A 26,716-nucleotide genomic window follows, 5' to 3' on the forward strand; every position below is an offset into this window, starting at 1 on the left:
GAAAAAATGCTACAACTCTCGGAAACGGAAACACTATCTTTTTTTAGGGTAGGAGGAATGAAAAAATTACCGTATCCTCCAACTCAAAGAAACCAATCCACCACAAGCAGACGCCAAGTTTTCAGAGAGCCTTTAAATCAAGACAACAAGCACTGATTGAAAACCCACTCTCTGGGCTACTAAAGCGCCGATAATACAAAGGAGAAAGGTGGCCGTTTGGGAGCCCCACACCGTAAGTAACCCATCTGAGAGACGCAAAACCTTTAAGGGACAGGAGGAAACCTCCGTGAGCGCTCTCGAGACCCCGCCCTCCACCCCAATTTCGTGAGAAGGGGAGGAGGGGAGATACCACAGCAGCGCCGCCACAACTGCCCGGCCGACGTCGGTCTCCCGGGCGACCTGAATAACTGAAATCCAAATCTAGCCCCAAAAGCGCTCCGAGGACACCACCTCCGCCCCGCCCCCACTCCCCCGGCCCCCCTTCCTGACGACCTCTCCCTGAGGCCAAGCAGGGTACGGGGCCCGCAGGCCCGGATCTGCGAGTCTGGGGTTCTCGGGGAGTGCGGGATGGGAAGGTGGGGATCCTCGAGGCCTGAGCCGAAGGGGGGAGGGGCCGAGGCGGGCCAGAGGAACGCTGGCCGGGCTTCCAGTCGCTTCCTTCCACGCCTCGAGGAACACCCCCGGGACCGCTCTAGAGTGCACGGAGTGGGGTGCGCGCCGGGCCCAGACCCGGGGCTCGGGGTGGGGACCCCGGGGAGAGGGGGAGGAGCTTGGGGCGCGCATTTACTCACACGTGCTGACAGGCCGCGGTCCGCACTGGGGTCTTGAACACCTCCTGACAGACCGGGCAGTAGAAGTCGTCTTCGGTGTAGGACGTGGCGGTGGAGAGCGTCTCAGCCATGGTGCGGGGCTGGCGGGAGGCGGCGATGGCGGCGGCGGCCCCGGGCCTGGCTCCCTGCGCGCACCGAGGGGAGGGGGAGGGGGAGAGGGAAGCGGCAGCGGCGGCAGCGTCAGGAAGCGGCTCGCGCCAGGAGGGGGGGGGCGGGGAAGGGGGGGAAGGAGTAGGAGGAAGAGGAGGAGGAAGAAGAGGTGGACCTCAGGGAAGGAGCCGAGGGGGAGGGGGCGGGCACAGCAGTCACAGCCACTTCACCCATGTCAGTTGCTGGGGCGGATGATTATGATGAGGATGGGACCTCTCCCTTCCCATCCCCCTCCGGGACCCCTCCCTCCCACTCCCATACAAACACGGGCATCTCCAGGGCCGGCGGGGGGAGGGGCCCAGCCCGGAGATCTGCCCCGCCCCTCCCCCAGCCAGGTCCGGGCCCCGACCCCGCGAGGGGGAGGAGGAGGAGGAGGAGGAGGAGGAGGAATAGGCCCTCGCGGCCTGGCCTTACCTGGGCAGCTTGGCGGCTAGTTCGCTCCGCGCGACTCGGCCCCGTCCGTCTCGGCCTGGGGAGAGGAGACAGGAGGGGGGAAGGAACAGGAGGAAAGGTTTCACTTTCGTTTTCGCGCGGCCTCCCTCTCTTGGGTAGGGGGCGCCGGGAGACTGAGGTAGACGACTCTCCCGTCCAGTCCCCGCCTTCCCAAAGCGGAAGCCACCCTCCCCCCACACTGTCCTGCAGGGGGCAGAGCTCTGTCCGCCCAGGGGAGGAGAGATGTGTTCACTGGCTCTTCTCCCCCCTCTTTTTTCCTCCTCCCCGCCCCCGGCCTGCCCCTTGCCCCTGCCCCTGCCCCCGTGGGCCGGGGGGCCACCAAGCCCGAGAGCCGCTCTAACCCCGCCTGGTACCTGGCTAATTAGCGTGGTTGCCGCTCCTCCTCCTCCGGCTGCGGCTCCTGCTGCTGCTCCTCCTCCTCCTCCTCCTCCCCCATTCTCTCTTCCAGCTCTCTCTTCCCACCCCCTTCCTACAAAGTCCCCCTTCGTTCCTTTTACCCCGCATTCTCCCGGGACTCACGGTCACCCTCTCCGTCCTCCCCCCATCTTCAGCGTCCCATCCTTCCCCCACTTCCATTCTCCAGTGCCCCCATTTCCCATCGTCTCTCCCGCAACCTCCCCCTGCTTGCCCTTCCCTCCCCCGATGCGGCCCCCGGCCGCCTCCGCTCTTCTGCCCTGGTAGCCGAAGACACTGACTTAGGAGGCCGGGAGCAAGGGCGACGGTACGAGCGCTTCTTTCCTGTCCCTTCTTTATGAAGACGTGACCCAGACCCGGCCTCCTGTTCCTTCTTCTCCGGCCGCTTCTGCCGCTACAGCAGAGGGAAGGAAAGAGGAGAAAGCAGGGAGGGCTGCGTCTCCCCTGCTCAGCGACCCTGCAGGAGGGACGTCCCCAAGCTCATGATGCACACGCTTCCTCCCGCCCCCCGCTAGCAGCTCTCCCGCGGCACTGCCCCTTGCCTGCTGCTTGCCTTTCGGGCCGCTGTCCGCAGGACACGGACGAGAAAGAAAGCGGGAGTGGGAGGGGGTCCTGAGAGTGGGAGACGGCCGGCTTCCATAGCAACCACCTAGTTTGGCTTTGGAGCAGGTTGTGACATAGTCAGCTGCGGCAAAACTCCTATGTTCAGACCATGAGCTCTTTCTTAACCTCCCTGTTTCTTCACTTCGTAACATCCTCCGAAAAAGAGCTTGAAGATAACCAAGACCACTTGATTTCCCACTTCTAAATCAGAAGGGCAAATTACACATTCATATTCTCCATTTCGATTTAACATCACAGTTTAGAGCAGGAAGAGGTCACTTACCTAACCCCCCCACACACTTTTTAGGGTTGAGCAAAAAGAGACCCTTGGAGGTGCCATCATTTTTCCCAAGTTGGCGCAGTAAGTGGCCGAGCCTGGAAGAGATCTTTGCATTCTAAATCCAGGGCGCTCTCATTGAGCTCCGAGGATTCTAGAGCCCTTCTATTAGAGCTGACCTTAAGGTATTCGGACTCACCTCCAGCAAAGGACTTTACCAGTGAAGGGTAGCTGCAGCTTTTGTGTAGATGCTTATGTCACTAAACGGGATGTGACTAAGAAAATCACTTTTGATTTTTCTGTGCCTTGGTTACATCGTGCTGCTGTCAGAAAAAAAAACAAGGGATTTGATGGGGAGGAGGAATAATAAGAGTAGCATCCAGACAAAGAAAGCTTTCTTTGATTTTGCTGTCTGCTGCAAAGTTTTAGACTAGATCTATCAATCAACATTTTTAAGCACCTAAGTTCTAAACTGTTCTAAACTGGGGATCCACAAAGAGGCAAAATACAGGCAAGCCATAAAGGAGCTTATAATCTAATAAGGGAAACAACAAATAGATGCAACGCAAGTTATATACAGAATAAATTGGAAAAAATTAAGAGAGAAAACACTGAAATTAGATGTTTCTAAGATAGTAGTGTCAAACTTAGAAATGGGAGCCCCTAATCCATACATAAGGATCCCTGTAGACCACATATTTATGTGTTTAAAATGTTGTTTTCTATATTTTGTTGTACTTTTTCTTCTATTTTGTTACATCTTTCCCAATTACATTTTAATCTGATCCAGCCTGCACCTTGGAATCTGGCAGGCAGAGCCCACAGGCCTCCTCTTTTCACACTTCAGCTCTAAGGTACATTTCTTATGCTAAACTTTCTAAATTCTGAATGATGTCATCAAAACATGAGGAATACTCCTTGAAAAATATAGAAACCTGGAGGTGGAGGAGGCATTAAAGATGCATAAAAGTAATTTAAACTTTGTCCACATTCTCCCCAGTTTAACTCAATACAATTGAAAATCATGTAAACAGGCTTAATTACCTATCTTTGAGATATAAATTTCTCCTCTCCCTCAACCCCAATGTAAATCCTCTAAATATAGTTTAATCTGTAATCTTATTTAGTTTGCCTAAAATCTGTTTCTTGAGGGAATGTATGTATATATAAGTAAAACCCATAAGATTAGGTTTAAATTTGTGGTATATGAGATTGATTCTATTTATTCAATTTTTATGGTCTACAAAGATATATGGTTGCTATAGATCACAATTATTTTTCTGGAATATGGAAAGTAACTGCCTCTTTGGCAGGAAATGGACTTAATCTCTAAGTTTAGCAATAACATAAAACTATCAATGAAAGGACTCTTGAAGTCATCCAATCTAACTTCCTCATGTTTTAAATGAGGAACCCGAGGCCTATAATTATGAAATAACTTTCCTGAGGTAATCTAGCTAGGTAGAGGCAGAGCTGAAATTCAAATCTAGATATCCTGACAATCTAGTATTCTTTCCACTCTATTATACCATATAAATGATAGTTAATTTCCAGTGAATGGTAGCCTTTTCTCTGTAGTTATCATACTCACCCGCAACATCTCAGTCCAATTCTACCTTCTCTTTCTGATGTATTTTCTGGAATGCCTGCTTCATAATTAATAAACTTCCTTTCATCTTAAACTTCTTCATTCTGGAATTCCCTGGGTTGATGGTAAATGGAAAATTTTTGATATTTCTTCAAGAGGAAGATACAGGATCATGTTTCCCCTGCCTTTCTGCCCTGACAATTCCCAAGAGATGGGTAGACAGAACAATTCTGAGAATGTATAGAACAAGCTGACCTAGTCCATATCAACCCATCCCATACATTGAGAATACACATCTCAAAGTCAGCAAAAGACATGTCTTTGTTTAAATTTGAATTTATCTGTTGTTTCCCATTGTTCTAGCACCTTTTTCCCAGCCAGTGTCTATCAGATTGTTTTAATGATTGATGGTTCCTAATATAGTTTTTCCCCCCTTTTTTTGCTGAGGCAATTGGGGTTAAGTGACTTGCCCAGGTTCATACAGCAAGGAAATATTAAGCGTCTGACATCAGATTTGAACTCAGGACCAACTAACTTCAGGACTGGTGCTCTATCCACTGCACCAACTAATTACCCTTCCTAAAAAACAGCTTTCATGCTTAGAATGTAAAGTCATCTCCTCACCCAACAAGGATGAGGCAGCAAAGAGGGGGAGGGGAGTGTTAATATTCCATCAGGAAACAGATATATTGCTTATGATATTTATGATCAGGGCCTTACTTTTACCTCTTGTATGGTGAGAGTGATGCCGGCTTCTCACGAGATATAAATAAAACTTTTTTTTTTTTTTTTTCCCCAGAGTTGTCTGAAATTTATTAGGTGGGTTATATACCACACAGTTGGGGGCTCGTCTGGGATCACATGATCATTGAGGGTCACCAGGCTCTTGGAGCTTGGCAAAAGGAGCCCCGCCCTATTTTGGAAGTTTGCCATGATTTGAGAGTCCTTCTCCCCCCTCCCTTGAAAAGTCACCAAAAGAGGGGGAGTCTGGGTGTAAAGTGGAAGTAAATCCATGACTGAAAACCTGATGGGTCACTGAAAGTACAGCAGTCAGGCAGCTTTTGTGCACAGGACCCAATTTTGGTAAGCCTCAACCTTGGAATCTGAGGGCACTAGATTCCCAGAGGGTCAAGACTGTTTGGATGACTGAGGGTGGGGGCAACCCTGCCAAATTGGGCGTAAGAGAGTGGGATTTAAGCATACCTGATCCTGAAAAGCCTCAGCCAAGATTCAAAAAGGGAAGGGCTCAGTCCAAGCCTTCCTCCTTGGAAAAGAAAATAGAGCTATCAACAGATAGTCCCTTGGGAAATAGATTAAGCAATTGGGATGAAAACCAAATATAAAGGAAAGAAAATTGGGAGGAAGCTCCCATGGCTAACAGTATGTTACATAAATCTGTATGTAAAAGCTGAAAATAGATTTTTGCGTGCATGTCTGCTTTCATTCTGTGTTCTATGATTAAAAGTTAACAAGTTTGTGATAAGGATTCAACCTCTGTGCTGCTGCTTTGGAAAAGATCAGGCTTAATTGTTGGAATTGCTGGAATTCAAAATAGTATTCCTTTCAGTGGCTCAAGCTAAGATCTTTAAATGAAGTAACTCTGGATGGATGAGTGTATTAGTTTTTTATCTTAGTAAGGGAACTTGGGAACTAATTTTGGGTTCCTTAGGGATTGGGATGGTACAAGAAAAGAGAATCTTTTTCTCTTTCTCTCCAAGTCTGGCTGACTGCAGCAACTTTGCAAAAGAAGGGGAGAAAAGATAAAATACTTTTAATACAATGAAGATGGTAGAAGAAAGGAGATGTATGAATACAGAAAAGTGAGGGAGAAAGTTTAAGTATGTGTGAATGAGAAGAGCATAAACTGAAAAGGATCACACAATTTGTGAACTTTTGAGAAAATGAAGAAGCAGTGTGCTACCACTTTAAAGACTCCTGTAAGCAAGGGACTTGTAGCTTTGTTATCAGAATTCAGGCCTGTAGAATCCTACCAGGAAGAATCGTAAAGGAAAACCCATATGGAGCAGGAATGGGTCCTTAACTCTTTCCTGGCTTACAAAAAAAAAGAGGTTTGTGGGAATCAGAAAAACAACCAAAAGGCAATTCTGCTTGAATGAAACATGTAAGTAGATTTTAGGGAATCTTACAAACTAAAATTTTTGATTAATTTTAAAATAACTTTAAATAGGTATGTGTTAAAATTGGAAAGTTAATTGGTTATTATACAAATTAGTTCTGTTCTATTTGAACTGATAAGCAATGGATTCTTTCTGAGGTCATGGAATCCAGGTTTGGTTTGTTTTCCTACTACCCTGAATGTTATTAGAATGTAAACTGAAGGGAAAAAAGCTAACAGGAACTAGAACATGTGTTTAAAAATATGTTATTATCAGCCTTGCTAACTCAGTAAATGTAATTTAGGAGATAAGATATTTCTTGAGCAGGACCAGGAGATCATTATATACTTCAACAACAATACTAGATGATGACCAGTTCTGATGGATCAGGCCATCCTCAGCAACAAGATCAACCAAATCATTTCTAATGGAGCAGTAATGAACTGAACCAGCTATACCTCAGAAAAGAACTCTGAGGATGACTAAAAACTTACATTGAATTCTAATCCCTATATTTATGCACACCTGCATTTTTGATTTCCTTCACAAGCTAATTGTACAATAATTCAGAGTCTGATTCTTTTTGTACAGCAAAATAATGTTTTGGTCATGTATACTTATTATGTATCTAAGTTATATTTTAATATATTTAACATCTACTGGTCATCCTGCCATCTAGGGAGGGTGGGGGTAAGAGGTGAAAATTGGAACAAGAGGTTTGGCAATTGTTAATGCTGTAAAGTTACTCATGTATATATCCTGTAAATAAAAGGCTATTAAATTAAAAAAAAAAAAAAAAAAAAAAAAAAAAAAAAGGAGATAAGATATTTCTACCTTGTGAATTAAGAGGAAATTACAACCAAGACCATTTGGCTATTACTTATGTAAATTCTGAGATTGATCATTATGTTAAAATCTATAATTGGTAATTACTGTGTGTATAGAACAAGTGTAAAAAGGAAAAGATTTAGTAGTTACTAGAGTGGAGAGATCATCGATTTGTAAATTAATCCGAAATTAAAGAAATTGTTAATGGATGGGAGTAAAGGAAAAGACAGACTTGTGTATTTATATAGAAGTCACTACTGAATATGAGAAAAATTAAAGGATAGATGTAAATCCCAGAGGTGGAGAATAATTTGTGAGGCAGAGATTGGATTATACAATTGATATTAGAATTAAAGATATTGAAATATCAGGTAGTATTTAAAATGCATCCTCTTTTATTATAAAGAAGGGAAAGAGACCTGTATGTGCACGAATGTTTGTGGCAGCCCTTTTTGTAGTGGCTAGAAACTGGAAACTGAATGGATGTCCATCAGTTGGAGAATGGCTGAATAAATTGTGGTATATGAAAATTATGGAATATTACTGTTCTGTAAGAAATGACCAACAGGATGATTTCAGAAAGGCCTGGAGAGACTTACACGAACTGATGCTGAGTGAAATGAGCAGGACCAGGAGATCATTATATACTTCAACAACAATACTAGATGATGACCAGTTCTGATGGATCAGGCCATCCTCAGCAACGAGATCAACCAAATCATTTCTAATGGAGCAGTAATGAACTGAACTAGCTATACCCAGAAAAAGAACTCTGGGAGATGACTAAAAACCATTACATTGAATTCCCAATCCCTATATTTATGCACACCTGCATTTTTGATTTCCTTCACAAGCTAATTGTACAATAATTCAGAGTCTGATTCTTTTTGTACAGCAAAATAATGTTTTGGTCATGTATACTTATTGTGTATCTAAGTTATATTTTAATATATTTAACATCTACTGGTCATCCTGCCATTTAGGGGAGGGGGTGGGGGGGGGGGGTAAGAGGTGAAAAATTGGAACAAGAGGTTTGGCAATTGTTAATGCTGTAAAGTTACCCATGTATATATCTTGTAAATAAAAGGCTATTAAATAAAAAAAAAAAAAAATGCATCCTCTTTTGGTAGAATGTGAATGGTAGAGATAGGGGAAGTTCAAAAATTCCCCATTTAAAATCAATCTGAAAAATCCAGAGGATGTGGTGTGTATGTGAAACAATATCCTATATCATTGGAGGGGAAAATAAGATTGCAATGAGTAATAAAGGGAATAAGAATAATATCATATTATCTGCAAAGTGATAATTTGATTTCCTCATTATCTACTCTAACTCTTTTAATCTCTTTTTCTTTTCTTTTAGGCAAAGCTAACATTTCTAATACAATATTCAATAGTAATGGTAATAGTGGGCAACCTTGTTTCACTCCTGATCTGATTGAGAATGGTTCTGGTCTGTCCCCATTACATATGATATTTTCTGATGGTTTTAAATAGATGCTACTGATCATTTTAAGGAAAAGTCATTTATTCTTATATTCTCTAGTGTTTTTAATAGGAATGGGTGTATATGATGTCAAAAGACAAGAAAATTTGGCTATATAATAATATGTATAGCTGCCATATTGAAAAAAAAATTTTTTTTTTTAAAAAGACATTTCTGTGTACCCAAAACTGGCCAGTTTGAGCCTGCAAAAATAGTTAAAAGTTACAGAACTGTTAAAAACATTTTCCCAGACTCTGGGGGTTTTGAGAATAAGTTTTAAGTTTCTTGGCATTGTCAACTAAATTGAGTTGGTCTATTGAGTTTTTAAGTAGGCCTAATTTACATGATTAAAAGTCTTCTGAGGGAAACTATCCCAAGGGGAAAAAAAAAGACTAGCTCTCTCTCTGGGATTTTCCCAAGCTTTTCAGGTTTGTGGAATCTATTCCTATTGTGGAATCCCTTGGCTAGGGAAGTATCCCTGGCTGGCCTGAATTCTGGTGTTTGCACTGGTGCCCCAATATCTTTGACATGGGCCCCCCTCCCCAGCATTTCTGGCATGGAGGGTGAGATAGTCACTGGGCCATATACTTACAGCTGGACACCTGGTGAAGCATGCTACTCACCTCCAGAAAAAAGGGATTGACTCAGAATGCAAATTGAGTCTTTTTTGGGGGGAGTAAGGGGGGAGATAAGGCTAATAGGAGTTTGTTTTTGTTTTTTGCTTGACTACACATGTTTGTAAATGGGTTTTTTTCTCTTTCTCAAGAAGTGGAGGAGAGGAGGTAGGAAGGAAAGAATATGGGAGAAAGTATTTGGAGCTGAAAATAAAATTGAATTTTTGAAAAAAACAATCTCAAGATTTTGGTAAGAAGGAGGTCACTGTTCAATAAAGGAATGAATGAAAAAGTATTTATTAAGCATTTACTATGTATCAAGCACTATCCTCCAGGTCATAATTTTACCTGCTTCTGCCTATGGTGAGATAAATGTTTTGGATCATCCAAGACACATCCTCACTTCCCACAAAGTTGGGAAGGGCCCAACTTGATGGAGGGCCTTGAACAGGATAATCACTCCAACAATCAGTCTTTCTAGCTAAGCTGACTTCTGCAGTGCCAACAATAAAACTTCCTTTTTTTTGCCACTAATATTTTGTGTTTGTGAATTCTTTCACATTGAACCTGGGCCAACCAGGAGGGGATTCTCACGCCTCAACTCTTTGTACTGCCACGAACCATATCACTTTCACATTCTCCCCAACTCTGTGATTCTAAATACCTATTATTGCCAATGTACAAAATCCATTCTCCATCTTTTACCAACTCTTACTCCCATCTCCCTCAACCCTACCCCTGCAACATCCCAATCCAAATCCATCCTTTCCTTCTGATGTATTTTCTGGAATACCTACTAAAAAATTAATAAAATTTGCACTTCAGATTTTATAGATTAAAACATTATAATCTTACCTGAGTATCTCCATTTCCCCACACACATACACCATATCTTCTCATTTCCCCCTTTCAGCTCCTTTTTGTGCCTTGGCTTCCCCCATTTGAAAGAATAGAATAACAATTATACAATTCTATGAGAGAAATGATTACTTTCTATTATAACCAATTATTAAATTAGAATAGAATTTTGGTTTTTTTTTCTTTCATTCTGGTACCAGTCCTTGTCTTTGAAGGTCAGAGCTGATAAATAAATTGGCCTAGTCCTCCAGGAATAAAATAGATATTGGGCAGGACCCCACCCACCTTGGAGAGTTTCCTTCTAATTTTAATTAGAATTACACTTTAGTGTAAAGAGAATCAAAAAGAAAGAAACAACTATGTTGTTTTCTTTCATTCTCCCTTTCTCTCCTTTCTTCTCTTTCTTGTTTGTTTTCTCTTTCTTCTTTTCTTCCTTTCTCTGTCCTGTCCATCTGTCTCTCTTCTTTTGTTATACCACAATTCTCAGTTTCCATAATTATCCTGATCCCGTCCTGACTCAGTTTCCCTGCTTCTCAGTCCTGCAAAACCTTCCCTCCCTCTTTATCAAATTAATTGATAAGGATATAAGATCTTATGTTTTAGAATATCAGAATGCCTCTCCTCATCTCAAGCTATTAGAACACTTTCTTATCAAGATGCCTCTGCCTTCCCCTGATTATGTCATCCCATCTCCAGTGGCTCTCCTTCCGCTCTCAGCATCCTGACTCCACCCCTGCCTCAGTCTACCCCTTGCATCTGAGTCACATGTATGTATGTCTTTGAGAACTCACATTGTTGGCTGGATTCTTAGAGACAATAGTCTCATTCAGCCCTGGGACCAAACCATGGATCCATTTGATCCCAGTATCTCTCCATATTAAATACTCTCTAATCTCTATCTTGCTCAGTTTTTCTGGCATTACGTTTTCCCTTCCTTTTTCCATATTGAGTTTCCATACCCTTATCTGTGGGTGGTCTGCCCAAAGGAATGAATTTATTATTATTATTATTATATAGCTTTTAATTTACAAGTTATATGCATGGGTAATTTTTCAGCATTGACAATTGCAAAACCTTTTGTTCCAACTTTTCCCCTCCTTCCTCCCACCCCTCCCACAGATGGCAGGTGACCAATACATGTTAAATATGTTAAAGTATAAGTCAAATACAATATATGTATACATGTCCATATAGTTATTTTGCTGTACAAAAAGAATCAGACTTTGAAATAGTGTACAATTAGCCTGTGAAGGAAATCAAAAATGCAGGTGGACAAAAATAGAGGGATTGGGAATTCTATGTAGTGGTTCATAGTCATCTCCCAGAGTTCTTTCACTGGGCGTAGCTGGTTCAATTCATTACTGCTCTATTGGAACTGATTTGGTTCATCTCATTGTTGTAGAGGGCCACATCCATCAGAATTGATCATCATATAGTATTGTCATTGAAGTATATAATGATCTCTTCGTCTTGCGCATTTCACTCAGCATCAGTTCATATAAGTCATTCCAGGCTTTTCTGAAATCCTGCTGGTCATTTCTTACAGAGCAATAATATTCCATAACATTCATATACCACAATTTATTCAGCCATTCTCCAGTTGATGGGCATCCACTCAGTTTGCAGTTTCTGGCCACAGGAGTGAAATTTTTTTCTTAAATTGCTGAAACCTCCCAAAATATCTTGGGGTTATAACCTAGGTTTCTTCTTAAGGACCATGCCTTAAATCACTTTAACTCTCATTGATTGCCAATAATAGGCCAAGCCCCATTTGTTAATTATTTTGTGCGCTTATTAGCTCAACGTAAATATAAATATCAGTTATTTCTATTTCAGTCAAAAAACCTGAGGATCTTCCTTTCGGGACTGATTTTTGTTTGACCCAATAAAAGAAGACATTCTTTGTATCAATTCCTAGGTATTCTTAATCATTGATTGGTTCTGCCTCGTTCCAGCTGAGAGCTGTTAAACCTTTACTTAAAAAGAAGAAGATCTCCCACAGCATCCAGTACTCTCTCCCGTCCTGATCTATATCTTGCCATAGGACCCAGAAGGCTCTGGAGGAGAAAGTAAGTGACCTTGCACAGCTCTCCCCTTACTCAAGTCCAATTCACTTGCATGTCATGGCATTCCCTCCCTGAGGTCAAGGTGCTTTTCGAGAAGGAAGAACAAACAACTGAGGTCTAGATAAATTCCAGCCCCAAAAGGTTTGCGTTCTTGTCCTTGATCTTGTCCTTGAACTGCCACTCCCCATGCCTGTCCTTCCATTTGTGTGGTCTATGGAAAGATTCCCTTTGTCTAGATTTCCTGAGAGTAGGAATGCTCTGGGTGAAGCTTGTTTTGTCCTGAGCACTGCTGAATTTCAGGATCAAGATAAATTCTCACTAGAAGGGGCCAAAAACTTGGTCTACCTCCTCATTAATATGTCTAAACCCCATCATTAATTGTTCACCACTTAGGGGTGATCTTCACCTATTTGGGGTTCCGTAAACATTCAATGATCTCCATGATTTTAATGTGGTGCAGGTTCTAGGGGAGATGTAGCCACCTGGCCTTGGAAGGGATATAGTTGGAAATGATACATTTCTTCCCCCAAGTTATCCTATCCCAGTTTACTCTAATGACCAGAATGCCAGGGCTATAAATATTGCTGGCTTTCAGATAACAGCCTGTTTGTTGGTTAGTGATAGCAAAGTTTCTGAGACTAATGAGCAACAATAATGAGATGCTTTAAGTTGATGCAGGTGCAGAACAAAATTGGGTGTCCATCATTTGACCTAGTGACATTTCAGGCCTAAAAACACACCCCTGAAAGGTTTCCCCCTAGAACTCTGCCCAGAGATTTATGGGTATTGCACCTTAATACAAAATCAGAACTAAACCATTCCTCAGTCTCCACCTCTAAGCCATAAAATTAGCATTTCAGTGACATTAAGTACTCAGTTTCTCTAACTTTTTCCCTATACATTTATCTTTTTCCCCTGGTTCTTTCCTAATTTCTTGGCCTGCTTTAATTGGGCAATAGAAAGATAGAAGGGCAGATTGGTAGATGGATGGATGAGTAGATGAGAAGATGGATGGATGGATAAATGGCTATATATAATATAATTGTAATATATCATAAACTTTTTCCCTTGGAGATGGGTATGAGCCTGCTAATTCTTTTGAGACACCTCATGACACCAGTTTGGAAACCCAACCTTTTTGGAGTCCTCCTTGAACCTCACCAGTATTTGTCTTTGATTACTGAGATTGCTGATCATCAATTTATTATTGCTAGCATAATTAATAAATTGATAATTAATTGCCCAGAAACTGTCTCTCAGGCTTTTCATTCCTCTCACCTAAATGGGTTTGCAAAGCGCTTTACATTATTGAATCAATTGACTCTCAAAAAACCCTACCAGGTAGGTATTATTATTATTTTACATTTTACAAATGAAAAAACTGATTATGACAAGTTGTGACAGAAGTAATCAGTATTTAGATTGTAGCAGGAAAAGTACTCTGACAGAATAAACACAAGTTTACACAAAAATAATAGAATTCAAGTCTCCTTGACTCTTAAGATCTTCTGTCTATTTTCTAGGCCATCTTGAGGACAAGAACTTTCTTTTTTTCTTGTATTTGTATCTACAGCACTATGCAGCACATGCCTGACATATGGTTGATTCATAGGTTGTCCTTAGTTTTCAAAAAGGATCAAAATGACATCACTACATTGGGATCAAAGTTAATATGTCCAACTTGGCCTGATCAGAACAATACATGAGCTCAGATGGCTCTACCACAGTCAGGCATGAATAATCCATATAAACATTTGGAGTAGAGACATCTCTAAATTTTCACATCTCACATTTCTTTTGTGCTACTACAATTCTGCTTTGCTCCTAGAAATAATCTTTTAGGTAAATATACATTTGGTGTTCAATGAGTATGGCTGGTCCATTGGAGTTGTGCTCTCTTCAGTAGCTTCAGCTCAGGAAAAGACTTCAGAGTCCAGCACCTCAACTTGTCAGGTAATTTTCAGAATCTTCTAAGCCAAACCAAAAAGAATTAAGTTTCCTGGCATGGCATTGTCTGGGTTTCCCAGTCATACACAATGAGTTCATGACAGTGGCTCTGTACACCTTCAGTTTGGTAGCAGATTAATACTTCCATGCTTTCCTTCAGAGCCTCTGAACTAGCTCTGACAATGCATGTGACAATTTCATTTTTATGTGTACATCCCTGTAAAGTATGTTGCCAAGGTAAGAAAACTTTATCTACAGTATTTGAAATTTCTCCATTTGCTATAACAGATGATTCTATGTATGAATGCACAGTGCTGGCTGGTAGAGAACCTCTGTTTTCTTGGTGTTCGTTGTTAGGCCAAAAGTAGCATAATCATCAGAGAATCAATCCATATTTGGTTGTAAATCAGAGACATGCAAACACCTGCAAACAAGAAGTTGGCTACCAATTCTCCCACTTTAGCTTTAACTTGTAGTCTTTTCAAGTTAAATAAATTGTCCTCAGTTTGATAACTGACCTTGATGGTTTTATCATCCTTCTTGAAGGCATCTGATGATGGACGTTACTGAAAACATGCTAAAAGTATGGGAGCATGAATACAGCCTTGTTTCTCTTTATTGGTGACTGGGAAGATGACAGAATATTGTCCATTATCCAGAACTGTGCAAGCATGGCATGGAGGAACTGTTCTACAATACTGACAGACTTCTCTGGACAACTAAATTTTGCCACAATCTTCCACAAGCCCTCACAACTGACAGTACTAAAGGCTTCGGTCAGATGAACAGCTATTGTGTACAGATCTCTGTTTCTCCTGGATTTGTTGGGTAGCAGACACCATAGAGATTGTTCCTTGGCCCTTTCTGAAGCCATTCTGGTTCTCAAATAGATGGCTATCTCTCAGGGGAAGGAGCAGCCTATTAAGAAGAACCCCAGCAAGAATTTTCTGGCAATCATCTAGGGGAGGGGGGGGGGTAAGAGGTGAAAAATTGGAACAAGAGGTTTGGCAATTGTTAACGCTGTAAAGTTACCCATGCATTCCCACCATTTTTTCCTGTCCTCATGATTATAGCAGGACAACCTATTTCCTTACCTTTACAGGGGAAGGAACAGCCTATTAAGAAGAACTTCAGCAAGAATTTTCTGGCAATAACTAAGAGAGAGAGAGAGAGAGAGAGAGAGAGAACGAGAACACCCCTCCCCACCATTTTCTCCTGTCCTCATTATTGTAGCAGGACTACCTATTTCCTTACCTTTACAGGGGAAGGAACAGCCTATTAAGAAGAACTTCAGCAAGAATTTTCTGGCAATAACTAAGAGAGAGAGAGAGAGAGAGAGAGAGAGAACCCCTCCCCACCATTTTCTCCTGTCCTCATGATTGTAGCAGGACAACCTATTTCCTTACCTTTACAGGGGAAGGAACAGCCTATTAAGAAGAACTCCAGCAAGAATTTTCTAGCAATAACAGAGAGAGAGAGAGAGAGAGAAAGAGAACACCCCTCCCCACCATTTTCTCCTGTCCTCATGATTGTAGCAGGACTACCTATTTCCTTACCTTTACAGAGATGGACATTGGAGGCAGTTTTGAACTCCTGGGGGATAATCTCTTCTTACCTTGTAACCTAGAAGATTTCACTCAACTTTTATATAAAGAGTGGACCCCAACTTGTAAATCTCAGCTGGAAAAGAATCAGCAGCAGGAACTTTGCAACATTCTAATGACATTCAAAGTCTCTTCTTCAGTTGGGACTTCAGCTAGAGAAGGACTGATTTCAACCTGACATAAATGATGAGTGGCTGTTGTACTCCATTCTCAGAGGACCAAAATGACCTTACTATATTAGAGTCATCTTACAGTGGGTCTGACTGTGGCTGATCAGACCAAGACAAGCACGGAAGGCTCTGCCACAGGTCGGACACAAATAGTCCCTATGAACATTTGAGGAAGCTTCTCTAGCTGCACATTTGTGTTTCTTCTGAGCTATTTTAATTTTACTTTGCTCATAGAGCATCACACCTTTTTCTAATAGATAAGGGTACGCATACTGGGTGGTCCTGTGCCAATTTATATTATTATTATTTATTATTATTATGCAATCAATTTTAAAGTTCTTAAGATAAACCTTTCAATTCTAAAGATCTTAAGATAAACCTTGAAAGTGTTCTTGTGTCACTTTTTATTATTATTATTATAGCTTTTTATTGACAAAACATATGCATGGGTAATTTTTCAACATTGATCCTTGCAAAAATTTCTGTTCCAACTTTTCCCCTCCTTCCCTCCATCCCCTCCCCTAGATGGCAGGCAGTCCCATACATATTAAACACGTTAAAGTAAAATATGTTAAATACAATATATGTATATATATTTATACAGTTATCTTGTTACACAAGAAAAATCAGATTTAGAAAGTAAAAATAATCTGGGAAGAAAAACAAAAATGCAAGCAAACAACAACAGAGAGTGCAAATGCTATTTTGTGGTCCATACTCATTTTCTAGTGTTCTTTCACTGGGAGTAGCTGGTCTGTTCATCAATGATCAATTGGAATGATTCGGATCCTCTCATTGCCAAAGATAGCCACTTCCATTAGAATTGATCCTCATATAGTATTGTTGTTGAAGTGTATAATGATTTCCTGGTTCTGCTCATTTCACTCAGCATCAGTTCGTGTAAGTCTCTCCAAGCCTCTAGGTATTCATCCTGCTGGTCATTTCTTACAGAACAATAATATTCCATAATATTCATATGCCATAATTTATTCAGCCATTCTCCAATTGATGGGCCTCCAATCAATTTCCAGTTTCTTGCCACTATAAAAAGGGCTGCCACAAACATTTTTTGCACATGTGGGTCCCTTTCCCTTCTTTAAGATCTCTTTGGGATATAAGCCCAGTAGTGACACTGCTGGGTCAAAGGGTATCCCCAATTTAATAAATTTTTGAGCATAGTTCCAAATTGATCTCCAGAATAGTTGGACCCGTTTCCAACTCCACCAACAATGCATCAGTGTCCCAGTTTTGCCCCATACCCTCCAATATTCATCATTATCTTTCCCTGTCATCTTAGCCAATCTGACAGGTGTGTAGTGGTATCTCAGAGTTGTCTTAATTTTCATTTCTCTGATCAATAATGATTCGGAACATCTTTTCATATGAGTAGAAATTGTGTCACTTTTTCTGAGCACCATTTACCCTGCATGAGTTCTCCATAAAATAGTCTTTTTGACAAACATACATTTGGCATTCAAACAGCATGGCCAGCTCAATGCAGTTGTGCTCTGCAGTAGGTTGGAATGCTTGGCAGTTTAGTTCGAGAAAAGACCTCAGTGTCTGGTACCTTATCCTGTGAGGGGATCTTCACAATCTTCCTAAAACAATTCAAATGGAAGCAATTCAGCAATACCATAGTACTGGTATACTGTCTGGGTTTCACAGGTATATAACAATGATGGTCAACAACTTTAGCATGGATTGGTGATGATCTATTGACAATACTATGGAATCGTTCAGCCCATCTCTCCAGAATCATGCCTTTATCATTAATCAATGTGTCTCCAGCAGCCCTGAATAATTGAGATGGGCCATAGATCTTTGGCTCATCAATAGCCTGTAGGGCATCATAAAAATAATTTGGATAAAAGTGCTTACTATCAATGTGAAACTAAATTTATCTTTCTTTTACTGAGCCAAGAATTCTGCATCTCTCTATTTTTTTATTAAAGCTTTTTATTTTGAAAACATATGCATAGATAATTTTTCAACATTGACCCTTGCAAAACCTTGTGTTCCAAATTTTTCCCCTTACCCTTACTCCCTCCCCTAGATAGTAAGTAATCCAAGGTATGTTAAACAGGTTAAAAATATATTTCAAATCATATATATATATATATATATATATATATATATATTGCACAAGAAAAATCAGATCAAAAATGAAAAAAAATGAGAGAAAATAAAATGCATCCTACATCTCTCTAAGCTTTGCTTGCACTTTATTTTTGATGAAGTTAAACAGTGCTTTCTTAGAGATGGATGAACTAATCTGCTAGTAAACCCTATAGAATTCTAGTTTTTCATTTAGCATCTTTTGAATTTCCTTATAATTTTTATCAAACCAATCTTGATGAATAAAAGTGGTACTATACTCCAAATCTCTAAAAGCTGTCTACTCCTTTTCTGTCTCACTGTTGCCAATTATATGTTGCCTCCACTTTCCTTTTAACTTAGAAATAAACTGTTTATACTGTGAGAAGTGCTCCAAATCTGTTGACATTAAATCTGGAGTTTTTGCCTTGGGGCTGCTGCTTCTGTTAAATGCAAAATGTTTAACTTGGAGAAGATAAATCTATGATTCCTCCATCATTCTGGACCACACTTCTTACAATGATATAGCCAATTAAGTGTCAATATTTGTTGTGAGGGTGCATCAGTGAAGTTTTATTGCCTTTAGGTAAATGGATGAGGGTGTTGCTGAAGAGGTCATGAGAAAGTGAAGAAGGTCATGAGAAACACAAGTCTTTGACAGCAAGTTACCATTTTTGTTGCTATTTCTGATTCCATTTCTCCCAAGGTCTCCTACCATATTTAATAGTCTGCTTTCTCTGGCATTTAAGTCATCCAGAATTATAAGCTTGTCCTCTTGTGGCACATTGATGTTGAGGGTCTCTGGATCTTCATAAATTTTCCTTTGATCTCATCAGAATTTATCAAGGTGGGAGCACACGCATTGATGATGGTGGCTTGGTGCCTTCCTGCAAGTGGCCATTGATGTGACCCTGCCCTTCACTCCTTTTGGAGCCATACAGGCTTGTTGACAAGATTAGTTTTGATTCTGACCACACTCCCTATCACTATGGCCACTCCATATCATCTGTTCTAAAAATGCTTGTCTAGCTCTAGCACCAAAAATGCTTGTCTAGCTCTGACTTCTGTAAGCTTCCTTCATTTGCCAATCTTGTTTTATTCTTAGGCTGCTGGTTGGATGTGATACCTGCTGACTTCTCTCACCACAAGAGCCATTCATCTTTCAGGTCTACTGGATTTTGTTATCTATAAATATATGCACATTCCATTTACCAGTGATGAGTGGAATCATTTTTTCAAGTTTTTGGACATTTTTTGTATTTTGAACATAAGATAGGATCTCTCCTACTGCATAAACAGGCCAGGGTTAGGTTTGGTGAAACAGACAATTTTTAGTGTAATTTTTCTTGACCCTTCCTCATACCAAGAGATGAACAGGGTGGTCCTTAAAAAAAAAAAAAAGGTGCTCGCATGATAAATGTGGAAATATGTTTAGAAGAATTATACATGTTTACTTGTGTCTTGGGGAAAGAGATGAGGGGAAGGAAGGCAGAAAAATCTCGAACACAAAGTTATGCAAGGGTGAATGTTGAAAACTATCTTTGCAACCACAACATAGCATTTCTACTCCCTCTGTTTTTGTCACTTGCATTTTTTATTTCCTTCTCAGGTTATTTTTACCTTATGTCTAAGTCTGATTTTTCTTGTGTAGCAAAATAACTGTATAGATATGTAAACATATATTGTATTTAACATATATTTTAACATATTTAACATGCATTGGTCTACCTGCCAACTAGAGGAGAGGGTAGGGGGAAGGAGGGGAAAAGTTGGAACAGTAGGTTTTGCAAGGGTCAGTGATGAAAAATTACCCATGCATATATCTTGTAAATAAAAAGCTATAATAATAAAAAAGAAAGAAAACTATCTTTGCATGTATTTTGAAAATAAAAAGCTATTATTAGAAAACTTTTTTAAATTTAAAAAGAAAGAAAATGAATATAAAATTTTTTTTAAAAGATTGCTCAGATATCCAGGGGACTGTTGAATCCCACTATTGTTTCAATTAAAGGAAAAGATGACTCTAAGGTCTGGGGGCTCCTATACACAATTGTTACTACGACTCTCAGTGTATCCATACCTACTGCTTTGTCACTTGCTTATAGCCACAGGACTCTGAAGTAAGTAAAAATGTTCAAATGTTCTTGCCTAGGATCGTCTAATACAGACAACAACAACAATAACAAATAATATAGTTAATCTCTTTTGACTTGTGCACAAATTGGATTTAAGTGAGACAGTTTCATGAACTTACAGGCTTCTCTCTCTTTTCCAGTGTCACAGAAGTCCACTAGGAAGATAAAAATCAAGACAACTGGCAATGACTCAGGATGCAGTGAATGACCTTAATATCATTGCATTCTAATCAAGCTCTATGGGCTCAACACAGCCTATTTCCACCGCCTTCGTGGCTTCGTGAGACAAATTGCCTATTCTGTTAGGGGAAATCTTCATATACTTAAGGTATACTCCACTAACTCATCAATGGATTTAATTGATTACCTTCAATCTGGTTTAACCCCTCTGTCTAAACAGTTTACTAGGCTGTGGCTGCTGGATTGGAGCCACCTGTGAGAGCTGGATGACAGATGGACACCAAAGATGGAAAATAGCTCTGCAAAGAGTTGGGCAGCTCACATCAAAGCTATTAGTCTTCTCACCCTCTTCTAAACACTCTGCAATCTGGCTTCAGATCTCATCATTCAATTAAAATTGCTTTCTTCAAAGCTACCAGTGATCTTTTAATTTTATTTAATTTAGTATTATTCTAACTCCAAGTAATTCTAGTCTAGAGGAAGAAATAGCTAAACTTTCATAATTCCCCCATGACCACTCTGACACCTCTCTACTCTGAGCAAATTTAAGGTAATATAAATAGGAATCTTGAACAAGGAAAATATTATTATATGTTCAAATACAGTTTGGGACTAACATTCCAAACAAACAATAATATTTAAACTTCTAAAACAAAATGGCCTGCAAACTAGAGAGAGCCAAATCCACTTCCACCAGAGCTAAGAATACTTTTTTACATTTTCAAATAAAATAAAACTATTTGAAAATGTAAAAAAATCATTTTTAGATCTGAGGTCAGAATTTGAAAAGCCTGAGTGCTGAGAATGTTTTTACATTTTAATGTTAACAATGGATTCCTCCCTAGATCATTCCCCTTAAGGGATTTTTCCTAGTTTCTTTGTATCCTCAGTGCCACTAATTGGTCTGATTAGCCACAGTCAGACAAACTGTAAGATGACTCTAGTATAATAATGTCATTTTGGTCCTCTTTGAGAATGGAATTACATAAAAATTACATGCAATAAAAGGCCAGGGGAAAAATAGGAAAAAATTCCAAAAATTAATTAGAAACTAAATAATCTAATCCTAAATCAAAAATAACAAATCAAAAAATATACTAAATAATTTCATCCAAGAGAATGACAATTAATAAGACAACATACCAAAATTTGTGGGATGCAGACAAAGCAGTTATTAGGGGAAATTTTATATCTGTAGATGCTTACTTGCAGAATGGAATTACAGTAGTTCAAAAGAATGTGAAATGAACAAATTTAGAGCTATCTCCACTCCAAATGTTCATATAGATTGTGCCTGACCTGTGATACAGCTTTCTCAGCTCATACTGGTCTAATCAGCTACAGTTGGACACAAACTATACCTTAACTACAACACAGTGATGTCATTTTGATCCCTTCAAGAATCAAGTAACCAACCAACCAGCCAGCCTACAAATAACTATGGTCATCTCAATGTAGTCAGAGTACAGCAGGACTTCACTTTCCAGTGAATAATCTGGATTAATTTATTTGAGTATTGTCTGATTTAATCTCCTTGCTACCCAAGGGACTCTCAAAAATCTTCTCTAGCACCACAATTTGAAAGGGCTGATTCTGCTCTCAACTTTACTTATAACTTAAGCTTCTCCAATGAAGCTAATGAATGCTTAAAAGATTAGATTGCTGAATTGATTCTGAAAAAAGCACAGCTTGGGCCATGATCCTCCCAAGAATGCATGAGGAAAGTTGCTATCTCAGCCAGTTCCCAATGTGGGGACTCTTCAAATGGAACTCCCCCTTTGGGATTCTCTAAGTGAATGTGTTCCTCAAGCATAGTCTCAAATTGGCTTCCAGCTTTAAAAAAAAAAAAAAAAAAAATGGAAGAAATCAACCCCACTTTAGATTTAAGGAAGCAGAAAAATAAACTTTTAACCCTGTACCATCCCCAACCTCCAACTTCCCCTCTTACCAGGAAGAGAAATCTCCCTTGGAGAAGCATGGGGGGAGAAAAGACTAGAGATTCTGTCTGTCTTAGAGCTTAATATTGTTCTCTCACTAAAAATCACTAAAATCAAATTATACTAAAAATCAAACACCATGATAAATGTGGAAATGTGTTTAGAAGAACTGTACATGTTTAACTGATATTAGATTACTTGATGTCTAGGAAAGGGGTGAGGTAGGAAAGGAGGGAAAAAATTTGGTACACAAGGTTTTGCAAAGATGAATGCTGAAAACTATTTTTGCATGTATTTTGAAAAATAAAAAGCTATTTTAAAAAATCAAGTCAAGAATGATGTTTGTATGTCATTCTTTTATACAGTTCATATATTCAGAAGTATTTATATTTAACTTTTCTGTGGTAATGGTCTTTAGTGATAATAACAGAAGTCAAAATAACAATCCTAATTGTACTAATTTAAAGAGTTATTAAGGATATGTAGACTAAGTGTTTGCTGATTGGAATCTATCATTTTCTGTTGGCAAATATTACCTTTTTTTGCAAATATTTTTTATAAAGTATTTCATTCAAATATTCTTATAAGCAAAGCTATTGAATCCTTCTTTCTATTAAATATATTTCAAAAAGTTGTCCAAATGTTATTATCATTAAAGGAAAATGTTAAAATATTCTTCAAGTTAGTTTGGAAATATTTGGGGGGAAAAAAACATAGATTCAAGATTATGTTAAAGAAAATGAACCTTTGGAAAATACTGTTTTTATTCAAAGAAAGAACTACAGAAACTGAAAGCACATCAAAGCATATTAATTTCACTTTTTTTCCTTATGGTTTTTCCTTTTTGTTCTGATTTTTCTTTCACAACATAACTAATATGAAAATGTTTAAAATGATTGTACACTTATAAGCTATATCAAATTGCATGCTATCTTGGGGAAGGGAAAGATAAAGGAAGGAGGGAAAAAAATCTTATAAAAATGAATGTTGAAAACTATCTTTACTGGAAGAACAGAAGAATGGAAATATTGTTAAATGAAAAAAGGAAAAAATGACCCTTGAGATTTTATTTCTATGTATTTTCATGTTCTACAATTTAATTTAATCTAATTTAGTTATAGAATAGAATTCTTAAATCTATTTGGTTAGTGTAATCTGATGGAATTCATATTTTAAATGAATTCTTTCCTCTCCCCTTCCCTTAAGAAGGCTGCAGTTAAGCACAGATACACACATACCCATATACATATTTATACATAGATATTTATAATCATATATATATTCATATACTTCTATGTATCATTTGGCTTTTACAAAGGGATTTTTCATTTAAAACACATAGTAAGAACACATGTACAAACATCTCCCCTCCATTTTCCCTTAATATATCCAGAACTCTCTCAACATGGTCTCCCAACCAAGGTTCTACTCCCAATACCTAGAACAGAAAAGAACAGACAAAAGGGATAATGACAAGAATCGGGCCTACTTCTCTGGGGCTAAATGACCTTTGAGCAGGGAAGAAAGTCCTAAGGTCTTTCTCTTTACCAGATAATCTCTCCTCAGGTTCCCAAAAAGAGTCTTGTACTTCCTCCAAAAGAGGACTGAAGCTGCGTCTGATTCTTTTCTGGAGATGCTCTTCTTCTAAAGAAGTTTTCAGTAGACAACCAATGGACAAAAGCTCCTTTATCTCCACGGTTAGCAAAGAAGAACCAGTTACAGAATGTCCAAATATGATCCACGGGCTCTTCAAGACCCTCATCTTCCTTGTCATCAGGATGACCCAGAAGTCTCCAAGCCTTTCCAGGAGGGGAAGCTGCATCACATGCATAGACATGCACAGACATACATGTCTATGTGTGTATATGTATATGTTGTGCTAAAATATCACAGAACTATTAATTTAGTCTTATACTAAAAAAAATTCTCCCCAACCCCAGTTTTCTTCTGTGGGGACTGGAAGAGTATATAGGAAATGAGAGAAAGACGTAGTATAATGTTGTAAACAGAATTTTTAGACATCTAACAAAGTTTGCAGTTGTGTCCCTCAGAAAAATGATTTAGGTTACTAGTAGGGGGACTAAGATCATTTCACCCAATTGTTCCAGTGTAAGGAGCAGATAATTCAACGTAAACAAGCAGTGAATATACAGTTTCCTGAACATCATTCCCAAGAATGATTTTGGGGAACTGCCAGGATAATTGTTCTTCGAGTAAGGCTTCATCTACTTCAGAGTTGGAGTAGGTCTGAAGGGCCTTGAGCATTGACTCAAGGGCACACCTAAGTCCCCTTCCTGTTATCCTCCCATGATATCATTTTCTCCCTACTTCAATCAAATATGGGCAACTATGTACTTATTGACCAAGTTCAATTTCTTGAGTAGTTCCCGTATTTAGAATGTAAGATCCTCAGCCAATGAGGATGATGGTCAGTGCTAAGAGGGGTATTTGCGTTAGGGACTATATAAAGTGTAAAACCTGTCCCAGAAAGGGCTTCCTCCCTTTGATTGTCTGCTCAAGGGTGGGATGCCTGATTCTCGCTAGAACATACAATAAACTTTTGCTTTGCTCCTAGAGCTCTCTCCAGCCTTTTTTTAAAATGGTGACCCTTCACCATTTCTGAGCCACACATTCTGGATATCAGTTTTTGCTCTTGTTGGAAGGCTCTATGAAAGCCATGATTATTCAAATGATGATTATGAATGTGATTTGGGGCCAGCAGCACAACTTTTATGTAAAACTTCTGGCCCATACCCCTAATATAGGCATCTGAACCAAAAGAGTATGTTCTATGGGATTCTTCCAAGTGTATTCTATGTGTCCTAGTGTCCAAGAACTTTCCCAATATGCACTACACACACACACAATATATATATGTATACATACACACATATATGTACGTATATATACACATACATACATATTTATATTCATATATATATATATATATATATATATACACACACACACACACACACACACATATACAGAGAAGCCATTGTGTAATAACTGAGGACATTTATCCAAAATACAGGTCAGGAGGTTCTAGCTAATTCTCCCTTTTGTCTCAATGAAGGAAAAGCATCTGAGATGGCAACAAAATAGGTTTTTCCTCTTCAATAGAGAAAAGATCATTTCCTGACACTTTATTTTCACAAGTACGTATTAAGTGTCTGTAAGGCATGGTGTGCTGTTGGAGATTGAAAAGCAAAAATAAAAATAATTCTATCATTTAAAACCTAACATCCTCTTGGGGAAGAAAGGCAAGGAAACATATAAAAAAGAAATACAAAATGCATATCAAGTAGTTCCTTGGGAAAGGATGCCAGCAATGTCAAGATTCAGGATACCTGGCTTCCTAGGAAATAACATTTGTTGTTATTGTTTGTTCTTCATTCTTGAAAAGAAGCAGGGAGTTGAAGCCATGACATGCAACTAGATTTCAGTGAGAGAGGGTTGTGCAAGGTCACTGGCCTTTTCTTCTCTGGAGCCATTTGGGCCAGTTACCAGATATAGATCAAGACAACTGGAGATGGCCCTTGATGTAGTGGGAGACCTTGGTCTTTTTAAGTTAAGATACTGTTTATCTGAAGAAATAGCCAATCACTGATTAAGGATAGGTAAGAAATGAGGCACGGAATGATTTCTTTTATTAAAAAAAAAAAATCTGGAAGGGGGAAGACCTTCAGGGTTTCTGGCCAAAATAAAAAAAAAAAATGGTATTTACATTCACTTTGGACCTAAACAATAACCAGCTTGGTCTGGGACCAATCAGTGAGTACCAGAGTGATTTGAGTTTAAGGCATGCTGTTTAAGGAAGAAATTTAGCCAATAAATCCCAAGAAATCTTGCAAGGTTTCAGGGATCAAAATTTACATTTCTTTCGGCAAAGCACCATACTTATGTGGATAAAGAGAAGGGAAAGGAAAGAAAGGGAAAGGAAAGGAAAGGAAAGGAGAGAAAGGGAAAGGAAGAAAGAAGAGAGAGTGGGAGTGAAAGAAAGAAGTTTGGGTGGATTAATCTATATATTTACTGATACATAGAAATGGCAGATAATATGATATATATGGTATATGTACATATATACTAATATATCTATATATTCATGTATATGTAGAATGGTATGGATGTATATATTTACATGTAAATATTATACACTCACATTTTAACAATCTGTCTAACTGCTCCTCCAGTCTCTTGTTAACAGGTCTAAACCAGTCTCCAATCTGTGAACAGCTGAAGCCAAAGAAAATGGACTAGAGATAGGAGAATCAAGAGTCAAATAGAAGTTTAATTTCAAAATGAGGGAAAGGTTTTGTAAGCAAAGGACACCTGTGCTGGAGCCCCTGCTCCTAGAGGGGAAAC

General features: G+C 39.4%; 1 protein-coding gene and 1 long non-coding RNA gene across 5 annotated transcripts in view; one reads left to right on the forward strand and one right to left on the reverse strand.

Annotated features, from left to right (window-relative positions):
• Positions 1-1,033, reverse strand: part of RNF138 (ring finger protein 138) — a 45,994-nt gene extending 44,961 nt beyond the window's left edge. The window contains exon 1 of one of the 2 annotated variants that reach the window (XM_031946478.1): positions 792-1,033. In XM_031946478.1, the coding sequence (XP_031802338.1) occupies positions 792-901 (110 nt within the window). In that variant the 5' untranslated portion in view covers positions 902-1,033. The remainder of the gene's footprint in view (positions 1-791) is intronic. The other variant, XM_031946479.1, reaches the window with a different exon arrangement.
• On the forward strand, positions 55-21,421 carry LOC111719039. 3 transcript variants are annotated; one of them, XR_004230960.1, is made up of 3 exons: positions 55-232; positions 12,137-12,287; positions 14,778-15,218. It is a non-coding gene; the product is annotated as an uncharacterized LOC111719039 (long non-coding RNA). The 3 variants fall into 3 exon arrangements; XR_002769350.2 differs by lacking the exon at positions 14,778-15,218 and adding an exon at positions 20,375-21,421 and having other exon boundaries at positions 77-232; XR_004230959.1 differs by lacking the exon at positions 14,778-15,218 and adding an exon at positions 20,375-21,421 and having other exon boundaries at positions 77-232; positions 12,174-12,287.
• Positions 21,422-26,716: the final 5,295 nt, after the last annotated feature.

The sequence above is a fragment of the Sarcophilus harrisii genome, chromosome 1 (genome assembly GCF_902635505.1).
Source record: "Sarcophilus harrisii chromosome 1, mSarHar1.11, whole genome shotgun sequence".
Lineage (NCBI taxonomy): Eukaryota > Metazoa > Chordata > Mammalia > Dasyuromorphia > Dasyuridae > Sarcophilus > Sarcophilus harrisii.